General features: G+C 47.1%; 1 protein-coding gene across 1 annotated transcript in view; it reads right to left on the reverse strand.

Annotated features, from left to right (window-relative positions):
- Window positions 1-6,133: 6,133 nt before the first annotated feature.
- LOC118077830 (uncharacterized) overlaps window positions 6,134-17,163 on the reverse strand; it is a 32,546-nt gene continuing 21,516 nt past the window's right edge. Inside the window, exons 4-5 of the mRNA XM_088651801.1 lie at window positions 7,169-7,386; window positions 6,134-6,835 (exon numbers count right to left, since the gene is read on the reverse strand). Coding sequence (XP_088507927.1) covers window positions 6,278-6,835; window positions 7,169-7,386 — 776 coding nt within the window. The 3' untranslated portion in view covers window positions 6,134-6,277. The remainder of the gene's footprint in view (window positions 6,836-7,168; window positions 7,387-17,163) is intronic.

Here is a 17,163-nt window from a genome sequence, read left to right on the forward strand (position 1 = left end):
AAATAGAACGTGAGAAGAAAAGGTGGACGGCTGTTTTAGAGAGAATAATTGTGCTAATTAATTTTTTGGTGGTTCAAAATTTGGCATTTAGAGGAAATACTGAAACTTTGTTTGAACCAAATAATGGTAATTTTAAAAAATTAGTCAAAAAAGTTACTCTTTTTGATAATGTATTAGCAGAACATATTGCTCAAATTCAAAATGCTCCAAACCACATGCCTCATTATCTGGGGCATAACATCCAAAACGAACTGATCAATATAATAGGTGAAAGAATAAAAATGACCATTGTTAATCTTTTGAAGCAATCTAAATACTATTCAATTATTTTGGATTGCACTCCTGATATATCACACGAGGAACAACTTTCTGTTGTTGTTCGGTTTCTACACCTTAACACAGGAACAAAAAAGGCTGAGGTGAGAGAGCATTTTTTAGGCTTTGTCCCAGCTGATGACACTACAGGACAAGCACTAGCAACGGTTTTGTTAAGATTTTTTAAAATCCTCCAATATTGAATTAGACAACATGCGAGGGCAAGGATATGATAATGGTGCAAATATGAAAGGGAAAAATATAGGCCTCCAAAGAAAAATATTGGATATAAATCCACGTGCTTTTTACGTTCCTTGTGCTGCTCACAGCCTCAATTTAGTAGTTAATGATGCTGCTAAAAGCTCAATGGAAGTGTCTAACTTTTTTCCCATTGTTCAAGAAATATATGTGTCGATGACACGTTGGCAAATTCTCTTGAACCAGATGCCCACTTTAACTTTAAAACCATTATCAAACACGCGAAGGGAAAGTAGAGTAGAGGCGTTGAAAGCACTTCATTTTAATATCGAAAAGGTTTACGACACCTTCTATTCTATTTATTCAGATGACAAGAGAGATTGTGACACAAGGAACATGGCAAGTTCATTGATGTTGAAATTGAAGTCTTTCAAATTCATTTGTTCTTTAGTAACGTGGTACAACATATTAGCGAAAATTAATGTTGTAAGTAAAACCTTACAAAAGTCTGGTGTCGTTCTTTTGGAAGCAGTTAAAATGATAGATCTGGTCAAGAGTAACTTAGCAACAATGCGTACAAACTCTGCCTTTGACGCTATGTTGTTAGAAGCTACCGTGTTTCCCCTTTTTTAAGACGTAGTCAGAAAGTAAGCCATGGCAGCATTTTTTAGCATTAGTGAAATCTAAGACACCCCCCGAAAATAAGACATACCTCCATGCGAGACCGCCGAGCGCCCCAGCCAGCCAAAGGGGCCTGGAACCGGCTGCTGTTGCTGCAGTGAACGCATGGAGCACCCTGCAGCACCTGGCCTCTTCTTTTCTTTTTTTTGGGCTGCCCGAGGCCTGCCGCCCCGCCACCGGAACCGGCGGCTGCAGAGCGGAGCGCTCCGAAGCAGCGAGCGCTCGGAGCGCCCTGCAGCACCTGGCTTCTTCTTTTGCGGGGGGGGGGAGCTGCATGAGGCCTGCCGCCCCGCCGCTGTAACCGGCGGCTGCAGAGCGGAGCGCTCCGAAGCGCCGAGCGCTCGGAGCGCCCTGCAGCGCCTGGCCTCTTCTTTTTGGGGGGGGGGAGGAGCTGCCCGAGGCCTGCCGCCCCGCCGCCAGAACCAGCGGCTGCAGAGCAGAGCGCTCCGAAGCGCCGAGTGCTCGGAGCGCCCTGCAGCGCCTGGCCTCTTCTTTTTTGGGGGGGAGGAGCTGCCCGAGGCCTGCCGCCCCGCCGCCGGAACCGGCGGCTGCAGAGCGGAGCACTCCGAAGCGCCGAGCGCTCGGAGCGCCCTGCAGCGCCTGGCCTCTTCTCTTTTTGTTTGGCTGCCTGAGGCCGGCGGCTGCAGAGCGGAGCGCTCCGAAGCGCCGAGCGCTCGGAGCGCCCTGCAGCGCCTGGCCTCTTCTTTTGGGGGGAGAGCTGCCCGAGGCCTGCCCCCCGCCGCCGGAAGCGGCGGCTGCATAGCGGAGCGCTCCGAAGCGCCAAGCGCTCGGAGCGCCTTGCAGCGCCTGGCCTCTTCTTTTGGGGGGAGAGCTGCCCGAGGCCTGCCCCCCGCCGCCGGAACCGCCAGTCTGCAGCGCCGAGCGCCTGGAGCGCCCAGCAGCGCTGGGCAGAGCGCCGAGCCAGCAGCCTGCCACCTCGGTGCCGCGCAGAGCGCCCAGCAGCACCCCGAGCCAGTGGCCTGGCCCTTCCGAGGAGGCCTTAAGGTACAAGGCATCCCCTGAAAATAAGACACCGTCTGTTTTTTTGAGTAAAAAAAGTTATAAGACGGTGTCTTAAAAAGGGGGAAACACGGTAAATCAATTGCCGAGGAAATAGAATGCGAAGCCATCTTTACAAGCACTGCACGCCCACGTGCCAGAAAAAGGTTTTTCCGTTATGAGCATACCGATGAGCAAATTGCAGATCCACAGAACGACTTTAAAGTAAAATTTTATTTTTATTTGTTCGACCTGGCGATCACAAAAGTAAATGAAAGATTTGAACTGTTAAGTGAACACAACAACATTTTTTCATTTTTGCAAAATATAGGCAAATGGAGAAAATTAGAGACAGGCCAGAGAAGAGCACAGTGTTTAAATTTACAACAGAAATTGACTGCTGATAGTGGGGCTGATATACGGGTAGACGGAGAAGATTTATTTCAGGAGCTGGAACTATTGCCAATTGTTTTCAATGCAGACACAACTCCGGTGGATGTTTTGAATTATATATATTCAAATAATTTGACAACTGCTTTTCCAAACTTGTCCGTATCCCTACGCATATATTTAACATTACCAGTGACGGCAAAACCAAAAACAAAACAAAAGCAAGAAAAAGCAAAACAATGTGGTGTGTTGTTATATACTTAATAATATGTGCAATGATATGTGCAACATATTTTGTGTTTTAATAAAGTTGTGGCCAAATTTATGCCAAAAACTTAAAAATTTCTGTGTGGAGTGTGTTTTACTTTGAGGGGTGGTTTGGGGACCTCGGCACACACTAAACGGGCAACCAAAACAGTTTATGTTTCCTGTTTTCTTTCCCCAAGCAGAGATAATATGTAAGTGATGTCTGCTCCCTAAAAAGGTCACCATCAACTCTGGGAAATGGGGGGGGGGGCGCTTGAGGGATTTTCGCACCACGGCGCCAGATATGCTTAAGACGGCCCTGATGAGAGCTATCAACACTGAAGAGAGACTACAATATTAGGTTGTAATTTTTTTTTAAAAGGCTCTTTTCATTACTGGATTTAAGACTTCTAAGTTATGAAGAAGATTAAAAAATGAGAGTGAGAACGAGACCGAATGTGACTTTAGATTCTGAGGTTTGGAAATACAATTAGCACCATTTCCTGTGCTGTTATTCCCATGAAACCGGAGATGATTAGCATGACGGAAGATACAACATCTGACATTGTTTATTTTGAAAAACAATTTTTGGAATTCCTTTTGGACTTTAGAGATGAGATGCGTAAGCACAATGGAAAAGTATCAATGCCAACAGAGAATGAAGAGAACCAAGTTGAAATACCACTAGACTTGAATCATGAAATATTTAAAGAAGACGAGGAGGAGGCATGGATCATTGTTCCTCCAGTGGGAGGGGGGGGACAGGATTCATGTTTGATCCAAAAGACCTTCAAAGAAGAACCAGCATGGAATGTTGTCCGTCCAGTGGGGGGGGATGCATGCTGGGGACAGAGTTTGAAGGGAATAAAAAATGGAAGAGGGTTGAAATGTGGAAATACAATTGGATGGAATTGTGCAACAGTTAAAGAACTGGGGAGACAGCAGGAGACGAAGAGGGCAGAGCAATGGTTGGAATGGGTCAGAGTGGGAGTGGGGTGAAAGTTCTCAATATATGATTTTTTCTTATTAAGATGGTCCGAATCTGGAATGATCTAAGGAGCTGGCTGAGTCATCTGGAGACACAGATTCCAGGGGGCGGGGGGGGGGGAAACCAAACTAGATTTAAGTCAGGCATCCCCAAACTGCAGCCCTCCAGATGTTTTGGCCTACAACTCCCATGATCCCTAGCTAACAGGATCAGTGGTTGGGGAAGATGGGAATTGTAGTCCAAAACATCTGGAGGGCCGAAGTTTGGGGATGCCTGATTTAAGTGTTTAACTTAACTTAACCCGGCCAGATGGGCGGGGTATAAATAAATTATTATTATTATTATTATTATTATTATTATTATTATTATTATTATTATTATTATTAGATGAAGTAGTACTTGTTTATATGGATATTTTTGGGAATGAGATATAGGCTTTGGGGAGAAATAAAAGTTAAAGGGACTAGTTTTTCCCCCAGAATTAGGTTAATTGATCAATTGGGGAATGATATTAGATGGTGAATATGAAATTAGATATGATTTAAGTATAAGTCAAGATGTGTTACGAAATTGTTCAAGGTTAAGGAAAAAATATGTTGAATGATATAAGATATAATGAGAAATTATTTAAGGATTATAAAATATATATGTTAGATTGATATAAGATATAAATGAAAATTGAACTCATTGAGGAAGAGGTGAGGAAGTCTACAATGGTAAGAAACTAGATTTAGGTTTTGATTTTTTATATATTTTTTCTTTTTATGTCTTTGTAGTTTTGTATTTTGCTTTATTTGAAAATAAATAAAAATTATTGGGGGAGGGGGGGAAATTCATCTTGTTTGCTTTGGCCCAGTTGTCTAATCTGTTATGGTCATTTTGAAGTGTGATCCTGGGACTGGAGAGATGAAATGTTAGATCTGGAAGGACATGATAATAGATTTGGTTGGCATTCATATTTATGGTACGGGAAAGATAAAAACAAAGGTTTTCATAATCATACAAAAAGAAAAATCCTTATAAAAGTTTGGCATAAAAATAAAGATTTTCTAGGACCAAAAACCCTATGGTGGTTCTCGCCGGTGGAAGCGTTAGCATTAAAACCTCTTAGTAAGAGAGAAAATTGGCTGTCGTACAGAAAATTATTAATAGAGGTGGAAACAGGGCTAAAGCTGAAAGAACTTGAGGATTTGAAGATCTATTCACAAAGTTGTTTAGATCATAGACAACTAAGTGAACAGTTTAAGGAAGACATACGAAATAACTTTTAAAAAGGTATAATCTCCTGCTGTATGGGGAAACGCTGGACGAAATGGTAAAGTCGGCACAAATAAAATGGGCTCAGGATCTAGGTCACAATATACAACTTGAAGGCCGGGTAAAAGATGTGGAAGGTGAATTTAAAATTTACAGATTGTATTTTATTATTTATTTTATTATTGTATTTTTGGTAGTTTTACTCTGTGTGAATCATGGGGCTCATGAGTGAAGATGGGCCCTACAGGAGACATCCGGGGGAAATCTCCCATTAAATTACAGCATTTTAAGTTTTCTTCAAAAGGCCTGGGGGGCAAGGATGGACTTCTGGTGAAGAAGCAGTGCTTGGAGATCATGCAGTTGGGGAGGGGGGTGACAGAGTTTGGGGCCAAAACCAAAGTTACTTTACATCTAAAATTATACTCACTATTGTGAGACATTACCTTAATTATTTCAGTACTATACAATTTTATATATAAACACCAGAACTTCACATATACCTCATGTTTTTAAGAATGATTTCCTGCTGAGTTCATTGCTCAGAATGACTCTGAGAGATACACCTCCCACACTCCATACATCTAAATGGGTCCTCCCCTGTGAGACTCCCTAGATGTTCCTTAAGCACTCCATTATAACTAAATAACTTTCTGCAATCTTTCCTTTTAAATTGCTTATCCTCTTTGAGTTTGTTGTTGGTTTCTACGGTTCCAACTCTAAAAGTTCTTCCTGTCCATCAGTCTGTTGATGTGGGACTTCCACTCTGGCTGAAGCCATACAATTAAACGCTTTCTCCCCACTGTGTCCGCGGATGTCTCCCTCAACCATTTTCACTCTGACTGAAGCTTTTTCCAGTACTTCATACATTAAAATGATCTCTCCCCTGTGTGAGTCCTTTGGTGTTTTCTAAGGTTTCCATTCAGACTGAAGCTCTTTCCACACTCCATACACTGAAATGGTTTCTCCCCTGTGTGAATCCGCTGGTGTTTTTTAAGCCTTGTATTCTCACTAAAACTCTTTCCACACTCCATACATTTAAATGTTTTCTCCCCACTGTGAGTCCACTGATGTCTACTGAGGTGTCCACTCTGACTGAAGTTCACTCCACACTCCATACATTTATATGGTTTTTCACCTGTGTGAATTCGCTGGGTTATTCTAAGGCTTATATTGTAACTGAAGCTCTTTCCACACTGCATACATTTAGATGGTTTCTCTCCTGTGTTGAGTCCGCTGGTGTCTTTTAAGCCTTGCATTCTCACTAAAACTCTTTCCACACTCCATACATTGAAATCGTTTTTCACCTGTGTGAGTTCGCTGGTGTATTTTAAGGCTTGTATTGTAAATGAAGCTTTTTCCACACTCCAGGCATTTAAATGGTTTCTCCCCTGTGTGAATCCGCTGGTGTATTTTAAGCCTTGCATTCTCACTAAAACTCTTTCCACACTCCATACATTGAAATGGTTTCTCCCCTGTGTGAATCCGCTGGTGTATTTTAAGCCTTGCATTCTCACTAAAACTCTTTCCACACTCCATACATTTAAATGGTTTTTCCCCTGTGTGAATCTGTTGATGTATATTGAGGTGTCCACTCTTGCTAAAGCTTTTTCCGCACTCCATACATTTAAATGGTTTCTCTCCTGTGTGAGTTCGTTGATGGCTTCTAAGGGATGCATTGAAAGTGAAGCTCTTTCCACACTCGATACATTTAAATGGTTTCTCCCCTGTGTGAGTCCGTTCATGTAACTTAAGGTATGCACTCTGACTGAAGCTCTTTCCACAATCCAGGCATTTAAATGGTTTCTCCCCTGTGTGACTCTGTTGATGTCTACTGAGCTGTGTTCTCTGACTGAAGTTCATTCCACACTCCATACATTTACATGGTTTCTCTCCTGTGTGAATCTGTTGATGTCTTCTAAGGTTTCCATTATCTCTAAAGCACTTTCCGCACTCCATGCATTTAAATGGTTTCTCCCCTGTCTGAGTCTGGTGATGTTTATTGAAGTGAACACTTTTACTGAAGCTCTTTCCACACTCCATATATTTAAACGGCTTCTCTCCTGTGTGAGTCTGTTGATGTCTTCCAAGACTTGCATTGAAACTGAAGCTCTTTCCACACTCCATACATTTAAATGGTTTTTCTCCTGTGTGAGTCTGATGATGTCTTCTGAGGTGTCCACTCTGACTGAAGCTCTTCCCACACTCCATGCATTTATATGGTTTTTCACCCATGTGAGTCCGCTGATGTATTCTAAGGTTTGCATTGAAACTGAAGCTCTTTCCGCACTCCAAGCATTTAAATGGTTTCTCCCCTGTATGAACCCGTTGGTGTCTTCTAAGGTTTGCATTCTCACTAAAGACCATTCCACACTCCATACATTTAAATGGTTTCTCTCCTGTGTGAGTCTGATGATGTCTATTGAGGTGTCCACTCTGACTGAAGTTCTTTCCACACTCCATGCATTTAAATCGTTTATTGTGCATGTGAGTTCTAAGTTTTCCACTATCAGTGGAACCTTTTCCACTCTGCATATCTTTAAATGGTTTCTCCTCTGTTTGAGTTCCTTGATATGAACTATGTGTTCTCATTCAGTGAAGCATATTCCACATTTCACACATTTTAGTGACTATTCCCAGTGAAACGAAAGGTGTCCCGTCTTCCGGAATTCTGACTGTCTTGTCCATCACCTTCCTCAGAGTTGGAGGAAAGGAAATCCTGTTTGGGTTTCAAGGAAGAGAACAAAGAGAAAGAGAGCACATCAATGGCCATTAGCACCTTTTGCTATTTCAACATCTCCTACACACTCCCACGTCCTACCCATGTTCCCAATTTTTAGGAAATGAAGTTGCAATGTTGCCAAATGATAGCAATTCATGAGCAACTTTCATAATCCTCAATCAATGTTAATGCAGCAGCATGATTTTTAAAAGAATGATGTGCTGCCTGATCTTGTGTCCATCTTCTGATGCAGGACTAACCTAAAATGACACCGAAAAGCAGGATATTCAAGACAAATACTTAGTGGAATATCATAATAATGTGATGTCATGGGGTGTTAGGGGAGCGGTAGTACCTTTGGTGGGGGACATGTCATGTACCTTCTGGGGAAATCTACCTGCACTCAGTTATCACCTGTGGCTTCCAGAAGCTGTCAGCATGCAACAGCGGCCGTGATCCAAGCAACGGCTTCAACCGGCCGGCAAACCAGGTGAGGAAAGCTGATGGCTCTCAAATCCTTGGTGGGTTGGGGAATTCTGCTGCAGGTGAAGGCAGGCCCTGGTCTATGGAGAGGATGAGAACAGTTAAGAAGGTAGATTCTGTTCTTGCTGCAGAAGAAAGTGAAGGGCAGATGGGGCTCGTTGAGAAGGAAAACTCTCGTCCGAAACCTCTGCTGCCTCGTGGGTTATGTTCAGGAGAAGAAAAGGCTATGGAGGAAAAGCTACACAAACCCAGGGCGGTGTCTCTAAGAGGGTTGGATGTGCCCTGCACACCTTCTTCATGCAACTCCTGCAGCTAATCTGGTGCCAAACCTACTGCTCTGCTTTCCTTGGCACCATATCAGCCAGGCTGAGAAGGAGGTCTTGTTCCCTAGGCAGCCCAGGACCCCCAACCACACTGCCCAGGCTTCCATTGCTGCTCACCCACAGTTTCAGGCAGAGAGATGAGCTCAGAGCTGTGGATCAAAGTCTCTCCAATGTGGAATAAGGGAAACAGAAGCGCTATTTACATCATACATCACTGTAAATATATTTGAAATGTTTGTCTTTTGAAGAAAAGACCACCAAGTATCCAATGGCCCCTTCAAAGCTAATGAAAGTATTGTGCCTGGAGCTTTTGGGATTCAGGCCTCATCATGGGACTGAAATTGCCCTGGTTGTGCTGATGTATGATCTCCAATAGACTAGAGACAGAGGGGGAAACTCTTTCCTGGTTCTGCTGGATCTCTCAGTGTTTTTGGAGACATTTGTCCATAGTATCCTTCTGGACCCTCTAGGGGAGCTGGGGGCACGGTTATGCAGTGGTTCCCCTCCTTCCTCCTGGGCCATGTCCAAAAAGTGGTGTTGGGGGATGAGTGTTCAGACCCCTGGCCTCTCACTTGTGGGGTGTCTCAGGGCTCCGTCCTCTCCCCCCTGCTTTTTAATATCTATATGAAGCCGCTGGGCGAGATCATCAGGGGGTTTGGGCTGGGTGTTCACCAGTATGTGGGAGATACCCAGCTCTTCCTCTCTTTTGAATTGGAACCAGCAAAGGCGCTGAATGCCCTGTGCCTGTAGGTGTTTGGAGGATGGGTGGCGGCTAACAGATTGAGGTTGAATCCTGACAAGACAGAAGTACTGTTTGTGGGGGAAAGAGGTGGGCAGGTGTGGAGGATTCCCTGGTCCTGAATGGGGTAACTATGCCCCTGAAGGACCAGGTGTGCAGCCTGGGGGTCATTTTGGACTCACAGCTGCCCATGGAGGCGCAGGTCATTTCTGTGTCCAGGGCAGCTGTCTGCCAGCTCCATCTGGTATGCTAGCTGAGACCCTACCAGCCTGTCTAGGGGTCAGCAACCTTTTTCCGTCATGAGCCGGTCCACCGTCCCTCATGTGGTGCGCAGGATTGAGAAGGTGATTGGGCCGCATCCAGCCCACGGGCCTTAGGTTGCCTATCCCTGCTGTAGACTGTCTCACTAGAGTGGTGCATGCTCTTGTTATCTCCTGATTGGACTATTGCCATGTGCTCTACGTGGGGCTGCCTTTGAAGGTGACCCAGAAACTGAAACTAATTCAGGATGTGGACCTAGACACACCCTAGACTGGGAGGAGCCACCGAGACTACACAACACTGTTCCTAAAGGATCTTCCCTGGTTCATAGTGTATTTCCAAGCACAATTCAAACTGTTTGTGCTGACCGTTTAAGGGTCAAGGTTGCATTTTTCAGGCAAGAAAAGTATTCATCTAATATATAGAGATCATTCCTAGTCTATCGGTTCAAGAAGGTTCTGGTGGTTTTACTCTCCATGATTCAAAGCAGGTGTTTTCTCTGTTTGGAACATTTTACCTGATAATGTAGTTTTCTTTCTGCTGAGAGCAGGTGGTGGGATAAATTGTTATGAGGTTATGCAGAACCTCCTTTTGTTTGGGAACCAGATGAAGCTCGTTAAACTGGAGTGATCCAGGCTTGTTATCCAGTCCCAAGGTTGCTATTTTTTGGATCCTGTTATGCTTATTTGTCGAAGAGTCGGACATGACTAAACAACAACAGTAAAATACTCAGCTGAATTATATTTTTTTGCTGCTTCTGAGCGTTTCCCCCCTGCTCTGCTAATTACATGTCAGACATGCTCTGGAGATCGTTGTGGAGGAGAAAGATCTGCGTCCTTAAACCTTCAGCAGCCTTGGCCCTGCAGTCCAGACTCCCATCCCTCGGTCTGGACACTGAGGTCCACCTCCGAGGGTCTTCTGCTGGTTCCCTCCCTGGGAGAAGCGAAGTCACAGGGAAGCAGGCAGAGGGTCTCCTGCCCTATGGAAAGCTCTCCCTTCAGAGGTCAAGGCCTCGCCCCTCTTCTTGGAAGACTCTTCCCCCCCCCACTAATGTTGCACTTCCCTGCCCTGGGAATGCTCCCTCCCCCCTTTCCTTTCTCCCCCCCCCCAGTCTCTCCCGTTTTTCCTTATATATAATAAAATTTTGGTTTCATTCGCCTTTTCCGTGCTGAAATGTCACAACCTAACGACCATGGTCCCCCCCCCCCCGTTTTGATCCTGGCTACGCCCCTGCCCTCTTCTCTTCCTCTCCAAGGGACCAATGGCTGGACTTGGAAGACTCCCCCCCCCAAAAGGTTGCACTTCCTTGCCCTGAGAATGCTCCTCTCCCCCCTTTCCTTTCTCTCCCCCCCCCGAGTCTCCCCTGCACCCAGAGGCCCCCTAGACGAGTCTGACCCCTCGCCCTGCGCGCCGCATCTCTTCATCCGGAAGGATCCTCCAGGACGAGATAGGGAGGGAGGGACAAGGGGGGGTCTCTATCCAGGCGTCGCTCGCGCCCGTTAACCCTTTCATGGCCCGCCTCTCTCCGCGCGGAGCCAGTGGAAACGGGGCAAGGGGGCATCGTGGGGACCCCCTGGGTGGGCGCCCCATGTCCCCCCCCCACGCCAAGGCGCCTAAGGGGCCAAGGAAAGCCCCTTCGCAGCACGCATGCAGGGATCCAGGCCCTCCCGGTGGGACCCACGGAAGGCTCTTTGGGGAGCTGGCGGGGATCTCTGGGTCCTTTTCTCCCCCCCCCCCGCGGCCCCTTTACCTCTTTTTCCTCGCTCCCGATTCTCTTTCCCACGGGGGGGGTTCCCCTCCCCTTTCCGAAAGCGCGCGCCCCTAGAGCTATGGCGCAGCAGAGCAGCAATCCGGCGTAGAAGCTCCACTTCCGGGAGAAGCAGGCAGTTTGGGAGGGGGGCTCCCCCCCCTCATTCCGGAGACAGAAGCGGACTTGCGAGGAAGAAGAGGAGGAGGAAGAAGAGGGGCAACGTATGGCGGGCGGATTTGGGGTAGTGGGGGTGGGGTGAGAGAATGATGTGCTGGGAGGGGAGGGGAAGGTTTGAGTCGGGGGGGGGGCAGGACAGGAAGGTTTTTCCCCTCCCCTCTTCCTCAGGAGAGCGGGGGAGGGGCTGATCCCGGCAATCCAATCCCGGCAATCCCCCCCCCCACAATGTTTATATTGCAAAATATTTCCTTCCCCCACCCCATGCCATGAGTTTAGATCCGTCTGTGTTTTAGTTATTGCTGCTGTTCAAACCAGGAATGGGGGGGGGCAGTTAAACGACTCCCCCAAAATCCCAAGTCCCCCCCAGCCTCTAACTAAGGCCAGGACAATGACCATTAACACAGGCACCAGACATACGCAACAGCCAAGAGGCTCAGAAAATAATAAAATAATAATAATAATAATAATAATAATAATAATAATAATAATAATAATATATTTATACCCCGCCCATCTGGCTGGGCTTTCCCTGCCACTCTGGGCGGCTTCCAACAAACATTAAAATACAGCCTATAAAATTGTAACAATAAGCGGATTCCATGAATCATGCGGTTTCCTCTGACTATCCAGTACAGAAAACTGTAGGAGCTTCAAATCATCCCGAAAATTCAACGGTTTGACGGATTTCCTTGGAAGAGGGGGGTCCAGAGCTCCCCCTGACTCCACAATCCCTTAGGAGCCAGGATGCGATCAAGGGCAGCACATGCCCCAGACAGAAATCCATCTAGATGGTGGGTTGAATCCTGATACTTTCGACGGAGAAGCTGAGGAAAGCCTTGCAGGGGGATGTGTAAATACTGTTATGGTTATTTGGGGGAAGAGGGTAGTTAAAAGGTGTGTTTAACTGGGGGGGGTATTGACAGGGGTGGGTGACAGGCATGGGCGTAGGCAAGGGGGGGCAGGAGGGGGCAGCTGCCCCCCTAGAAGCAAAAAATTAATGTATTTTACAGACCATAACCAGCACTTTTCCCCTCCAAAAACTGAAGTGGAAAGGGCTTTGCTTTAGCAAGAGCAACTAAATCTCCGCTTGCTGGGGGGGGGGGGACACAGCTGTAACAAAAACACATCAAATAAATAAAGCAAAGTGGCTACCAGTAGTTAAGCAGTTAAGACAATGGAGCAGATATCCCCAGGCAAGTTTCGATAGCTGACCAATTCACCCTATTGTTCTTGAGTGGGAGTTGTTAATGAGCATTCAGGAATCACATTAAGAGTTCTATTGACGATTTAATGAGGGTGCAGAGGATTCAATTTGACTAAGGTGGCTCTGCAAGGGTAAAAGGAAGTGAATAATAAAGGGGGGGGGCTGTAGCTTTGACAGACACAGTGATGTTTATAAAAAGCACAGGTGTTCCAGTCTGCCCCTCCTCTTGCATCTGTATACTGTAAATCAGGGGTGGCCACCTCCCAAGAGACTCTGATCTACTCACAGTTAAAAACTGGGAGTGATCTACCCCCTTTTGTGGGGTTCAGGTCAAAGCTGTTGAGTTTTTTTAAGGAAGGGAAGCCCTGTTTTTTTTTGGGGGGGGTTAGGTCAAACTTGTTGAGCTTCTTTTAGGAGGGAGGGAGGCCCATTTTTGTTTAGGGCTTCAGGTCATAGTTCAACTTTTTTTAGGGAGGAGGAAAATTTTGGGTGAGCTTTTTTTAGGGGTCCCAGTGACCTACCAGTGATCTACCACAGACATCCAGTGATCTACTGGTAGATCACAATCTACCTGTTGGACGTGCCTGCTGTAAATCAAGCAGAGAGAAAGCTGCTTACAAGACTCCTCTTGCTGCAGAGTTCCAGCATCACAGCGTCACCCAGAGGCACCCAAAAATATGAGTTATCCCTCTCTCTATTTCTTCCTTCCTTCCCTCCCTCTTCCATCCTTAATAAAATACTGGGGGGGAGGGCAGATAAGCCCCACATAGAAAGCCCATCAACATGGGGGGGTGACTCTTTCAAATACAGTATTTACCAGTAATTGGGGGGAGGGGAGAGGCACCTAGGCCTCTAGGAGTTGGCTGCTATGCCTAGGAGTAGGACAATTCAAGAAAGCAGAATGGTGCATATGCTATGGTAATATATCAATAGAATTGTAGTCGGAAGGGACCACAAGGGTCATCTAGTCCAACCCCCTGCAATTCAGGAATTTTTTCCTAAGGTGGGGCTTGAACCCAAGACATGGTTGAAATATTATGCTGATATGCAGCAACGCCTTGGAGCCGTCGTGGCTGCGGCCGTGCCTTGCCGCGCCCTCGCCCGCGCTGCCACCCCCTCTCGCCTGCCCAACCCTCCCATCCTCTCCAGCCAAGCAGGGTAGCTGCCAACGCTGCCAGCCCCAGAAGCACAAGGTGGCCGCTGCCGCCGCCGCCGCCGCAATGTCATTGGGCCCACTGGCCCTGTAGCCCCGCCCACATTCCCACTTCGTGGCCCCTCCCCTCCCGTGCCTTGGCCCCGCCCCTGAACGACCATGGCTTGCCCCCCCTAGTTTTGATCCTGGCTACGCCCCTGGTGACAGGCTCCTGTTTCTAAGTGCAAAGACTCCAACTTTGTGATGTATTTGTGACGTATTGATGATGCTGTTGGAAAATAGATTGTGGGAAATGGGGAGAGGTGTTAAAAGTTCATGCAACCATCTTCTCGGGGTTCCTACGCTTTGGGTGTTGAACCTTCTTGCAGCAAATAAAGATCAGGTCTGCTGACCGCTGTTTTGCATCTTTAAGGTGGCTGGAGAGGAGACTCCTCATTTGTTGACCGGAGGGACCTGTGGGGAGTGGCATGGAGTAAATCCGCACCCCAGGATTTTCCCCTTATCAATGCCTTTTCCACCTGAGCCTCACCCCCTTACCTAAAAGCCTGACACCCGCAGTGTGACAGGATTATGACTCCTGTCCTCAGTCAGCAAACAAAATAGCTTCCCCCCCCCCCCTGAGCAAACCTAGGGCCTCCAATCCTTGAAATGAGAAGGGGAGAGGCTCAGGAATCCTTCAGGGAGCAGGCAGGAAGTGAGCTGCATAATAATAATAATAATAATAATAATAATAATAATAATAATAATAATTTATTATTTATACCCCGCCCACTCTGGGCGGCTTCCAACAAAATATTAAAATACAGAATTCCATCACATATTAAAAGATTCCCTAAACATAGGCTCCAGAAGCTCCTTTTCACGGATTCCTCCAACTCCCCCCCCCCAATACCACCTGCCTCCCCATTGGTCCTATGGCTCCTTCACATGCGGGGAAGCTGCAGCCCCTCCACAGGGGCCCCTTGGGCCTGATCCTACACGGCTCACCTGACGTTCTGATGCAAGTGAGCCCTCCTTTCTCCTTCAAGGTGAACAGGGTTTCCCAAACTTGGGTCTCCAGCTGTTTTTGGACTATAGCTGCCATCACCCCAAACTAGCAATAGTGGTCAGGCATGATGGTGAAAAAGATCGTGAAACAGCTCCTTCTCCTCAAGGCAGGCATGTCCAAAGTCCGTTTTGGGGGCCTTATCCAGCCCACCGGTTGGTTCAATCCAGCCCCTGTGGCAGTTTATTTCCTGGGGTAAAATCCTAACAAAAAAACCTCAACAACTTAAATCCTAAGAAAAGCTCAAGAACTTCTACCCTAAAAAAGAGGTCAACAACTTTGGCCGGCCCTTTGGTCAGCCCTCACGGCCCTTCACTTCATCAAATCTGACCCCCTTTGAAAAATGTTTGGACACCAATGCCTTAAGGGATGCACAAGGAGCCCGTCTAGGAACCCATAAGTCTCCCAGCGGTTGGAGAAACTAACAGAGACCAACCAAAGCAATGCTGGAGCCAAGCGGCTGCTAAGCCTGATCTTATATTAACGTAAAAAGGTAAAGGACCCCCTGGACGGTTAAGTCCAGTTAAAGGCGACTCTGGGGTTGTGACGCTCATTTCGCTTTCAGGCCCAGGGAGCTGCCATTTGTCCACAGACAGCTTCCTGTGTCATGTCGCCAGCATGACTAAACCGCATCTGGCACAACGGGACACCATCATGGAGAGATGGTCAGAGAGCTTGGACCGATTCCAGTTCGCTGCACCGGAGATCGAGAGCCCCGGTAGGACGACCGGGGGAGGCATGGATGTCTCTCTCTCTCTCTCTCTCTCTCTCTCTAATGGTGAATGCTAACAGTGGGCGTGTAACCATCCACTCCCACAACACCCCCCCCGCCCCGAAGACCACGCCTCCAAGAGGGAGCAAACCGCCCCGAGAGCACGCCACTCCTAAGGGAGATCGCACCTCGGAAATTGAACACCCGAGAACAGACCGCTCCCCAAGGACCTCCACCCGCCCAGGAGACCCATGAGCCTCACGGACACTACCCCCCTCGGAATCCCGCCCCACCACAAACCCCCACCACAACCCTCCACCCCCAATACCCTCCACCCCCAATACCCTCCCCAACCAATACCACGACCCCCCAAGGACCCTCACCTCTCCTCAACCCTCCCATCCCCCACCAATACCAGGACCACCCAAGGAGCCTCACCTATCCTCAACCCTCCCCTCCCACCCCCCCAAATACCAGGATCACCCAATGAACCACACCTCCCCTGGGTGGGGGTTGCCGGGAAGAGGGACTTGGGGGATTCACAGGGATACCATGATCAAACACGCAAAGGGAAAGTAGAGTAGAGGCGTTGAAAGCACTTCATTTTAATATGGAAAAGGTTTACGACGCCTTCTATTCTATTTATTCAGATGACAAGAGAGATTGTGACACAAGGAAGATGGCAAGTTCATTGATGTTGAAATTGAAGTCTTTCAAATTCATTTGTTCTTTAGTAACGTGGTACACGCTGTGGGTTACACCACAGAGTCTAGGGCTTGCTGATCAGAAGGTCGGCGGTTCGAATCCCTGCAACGGGGTGAACTCCCGTTGTTCGGTCCCAGCTCCTGCCAACCTAGCACTTCGAAAGCACATCAAAGTGCAAGTAGATAAATAGGGACCGCTCTGGCGGGAAGGTAAACGGCGTTTCCGTGTGCTGCTCTGGTTCGCCAGAAGCAGCTCTGTCATGCTGGCCACATGACCTGGAAGCTGTCTGTGGACAAACGCCGGCTCCCTCGGCCTATAGAGCGAGATGAGCGCCGCAACCCCAGAGTTGGACACGACTGGACCTGATGGTCAGGGGCCCCTTTACCTTTACAACATATTAGCGGAAATTAATGTTGTAAGTAAAACCTTACAAAAGTCTGGTGTCGTTCTTTTGGAAGCAGTTAAAATGATAGATCTGGTCAAGAGTAACTTAGCAACAATGCGTACAGACTCTGCCTTTGACGCTATGTTGTTAGAAGCTAAATCAATTGCCGAGGAAATAGAATGCGAAGCCATCTTTACAAGCACTGCACGCCCACGTGCCAGAAAAAGGTTTTTCCGTTATGAGCATACCGATGAGCAAATTGCAGATCCACAGAACGACTTTAAAGTAAAATTTTATTTTTATTTGTTCGACCTGGCAATCACAAAAGTAAATGAAAGATTTGAACTGTTAAGTGAACACAACAACAATTTCTCATTTTTGCAAAATATAGACAAATGGAGAAAATTAGAGACAGGCCAGAGAAGAGCACAGT

This window comes from Zootoca vivipara, chromosome 9 (genome assembly GCF_965207765.1).
Source record: "Zootoca vivipara chromosome 9, rZooViv2.hap1.1, whole genome shotgun sequence".
Lineage (NCBI taxonomy): Eukaryota > Metazoa > Chordata > Lepidosauria > Squamata > Lacertidae > Zootoca > Zootoca vivipara.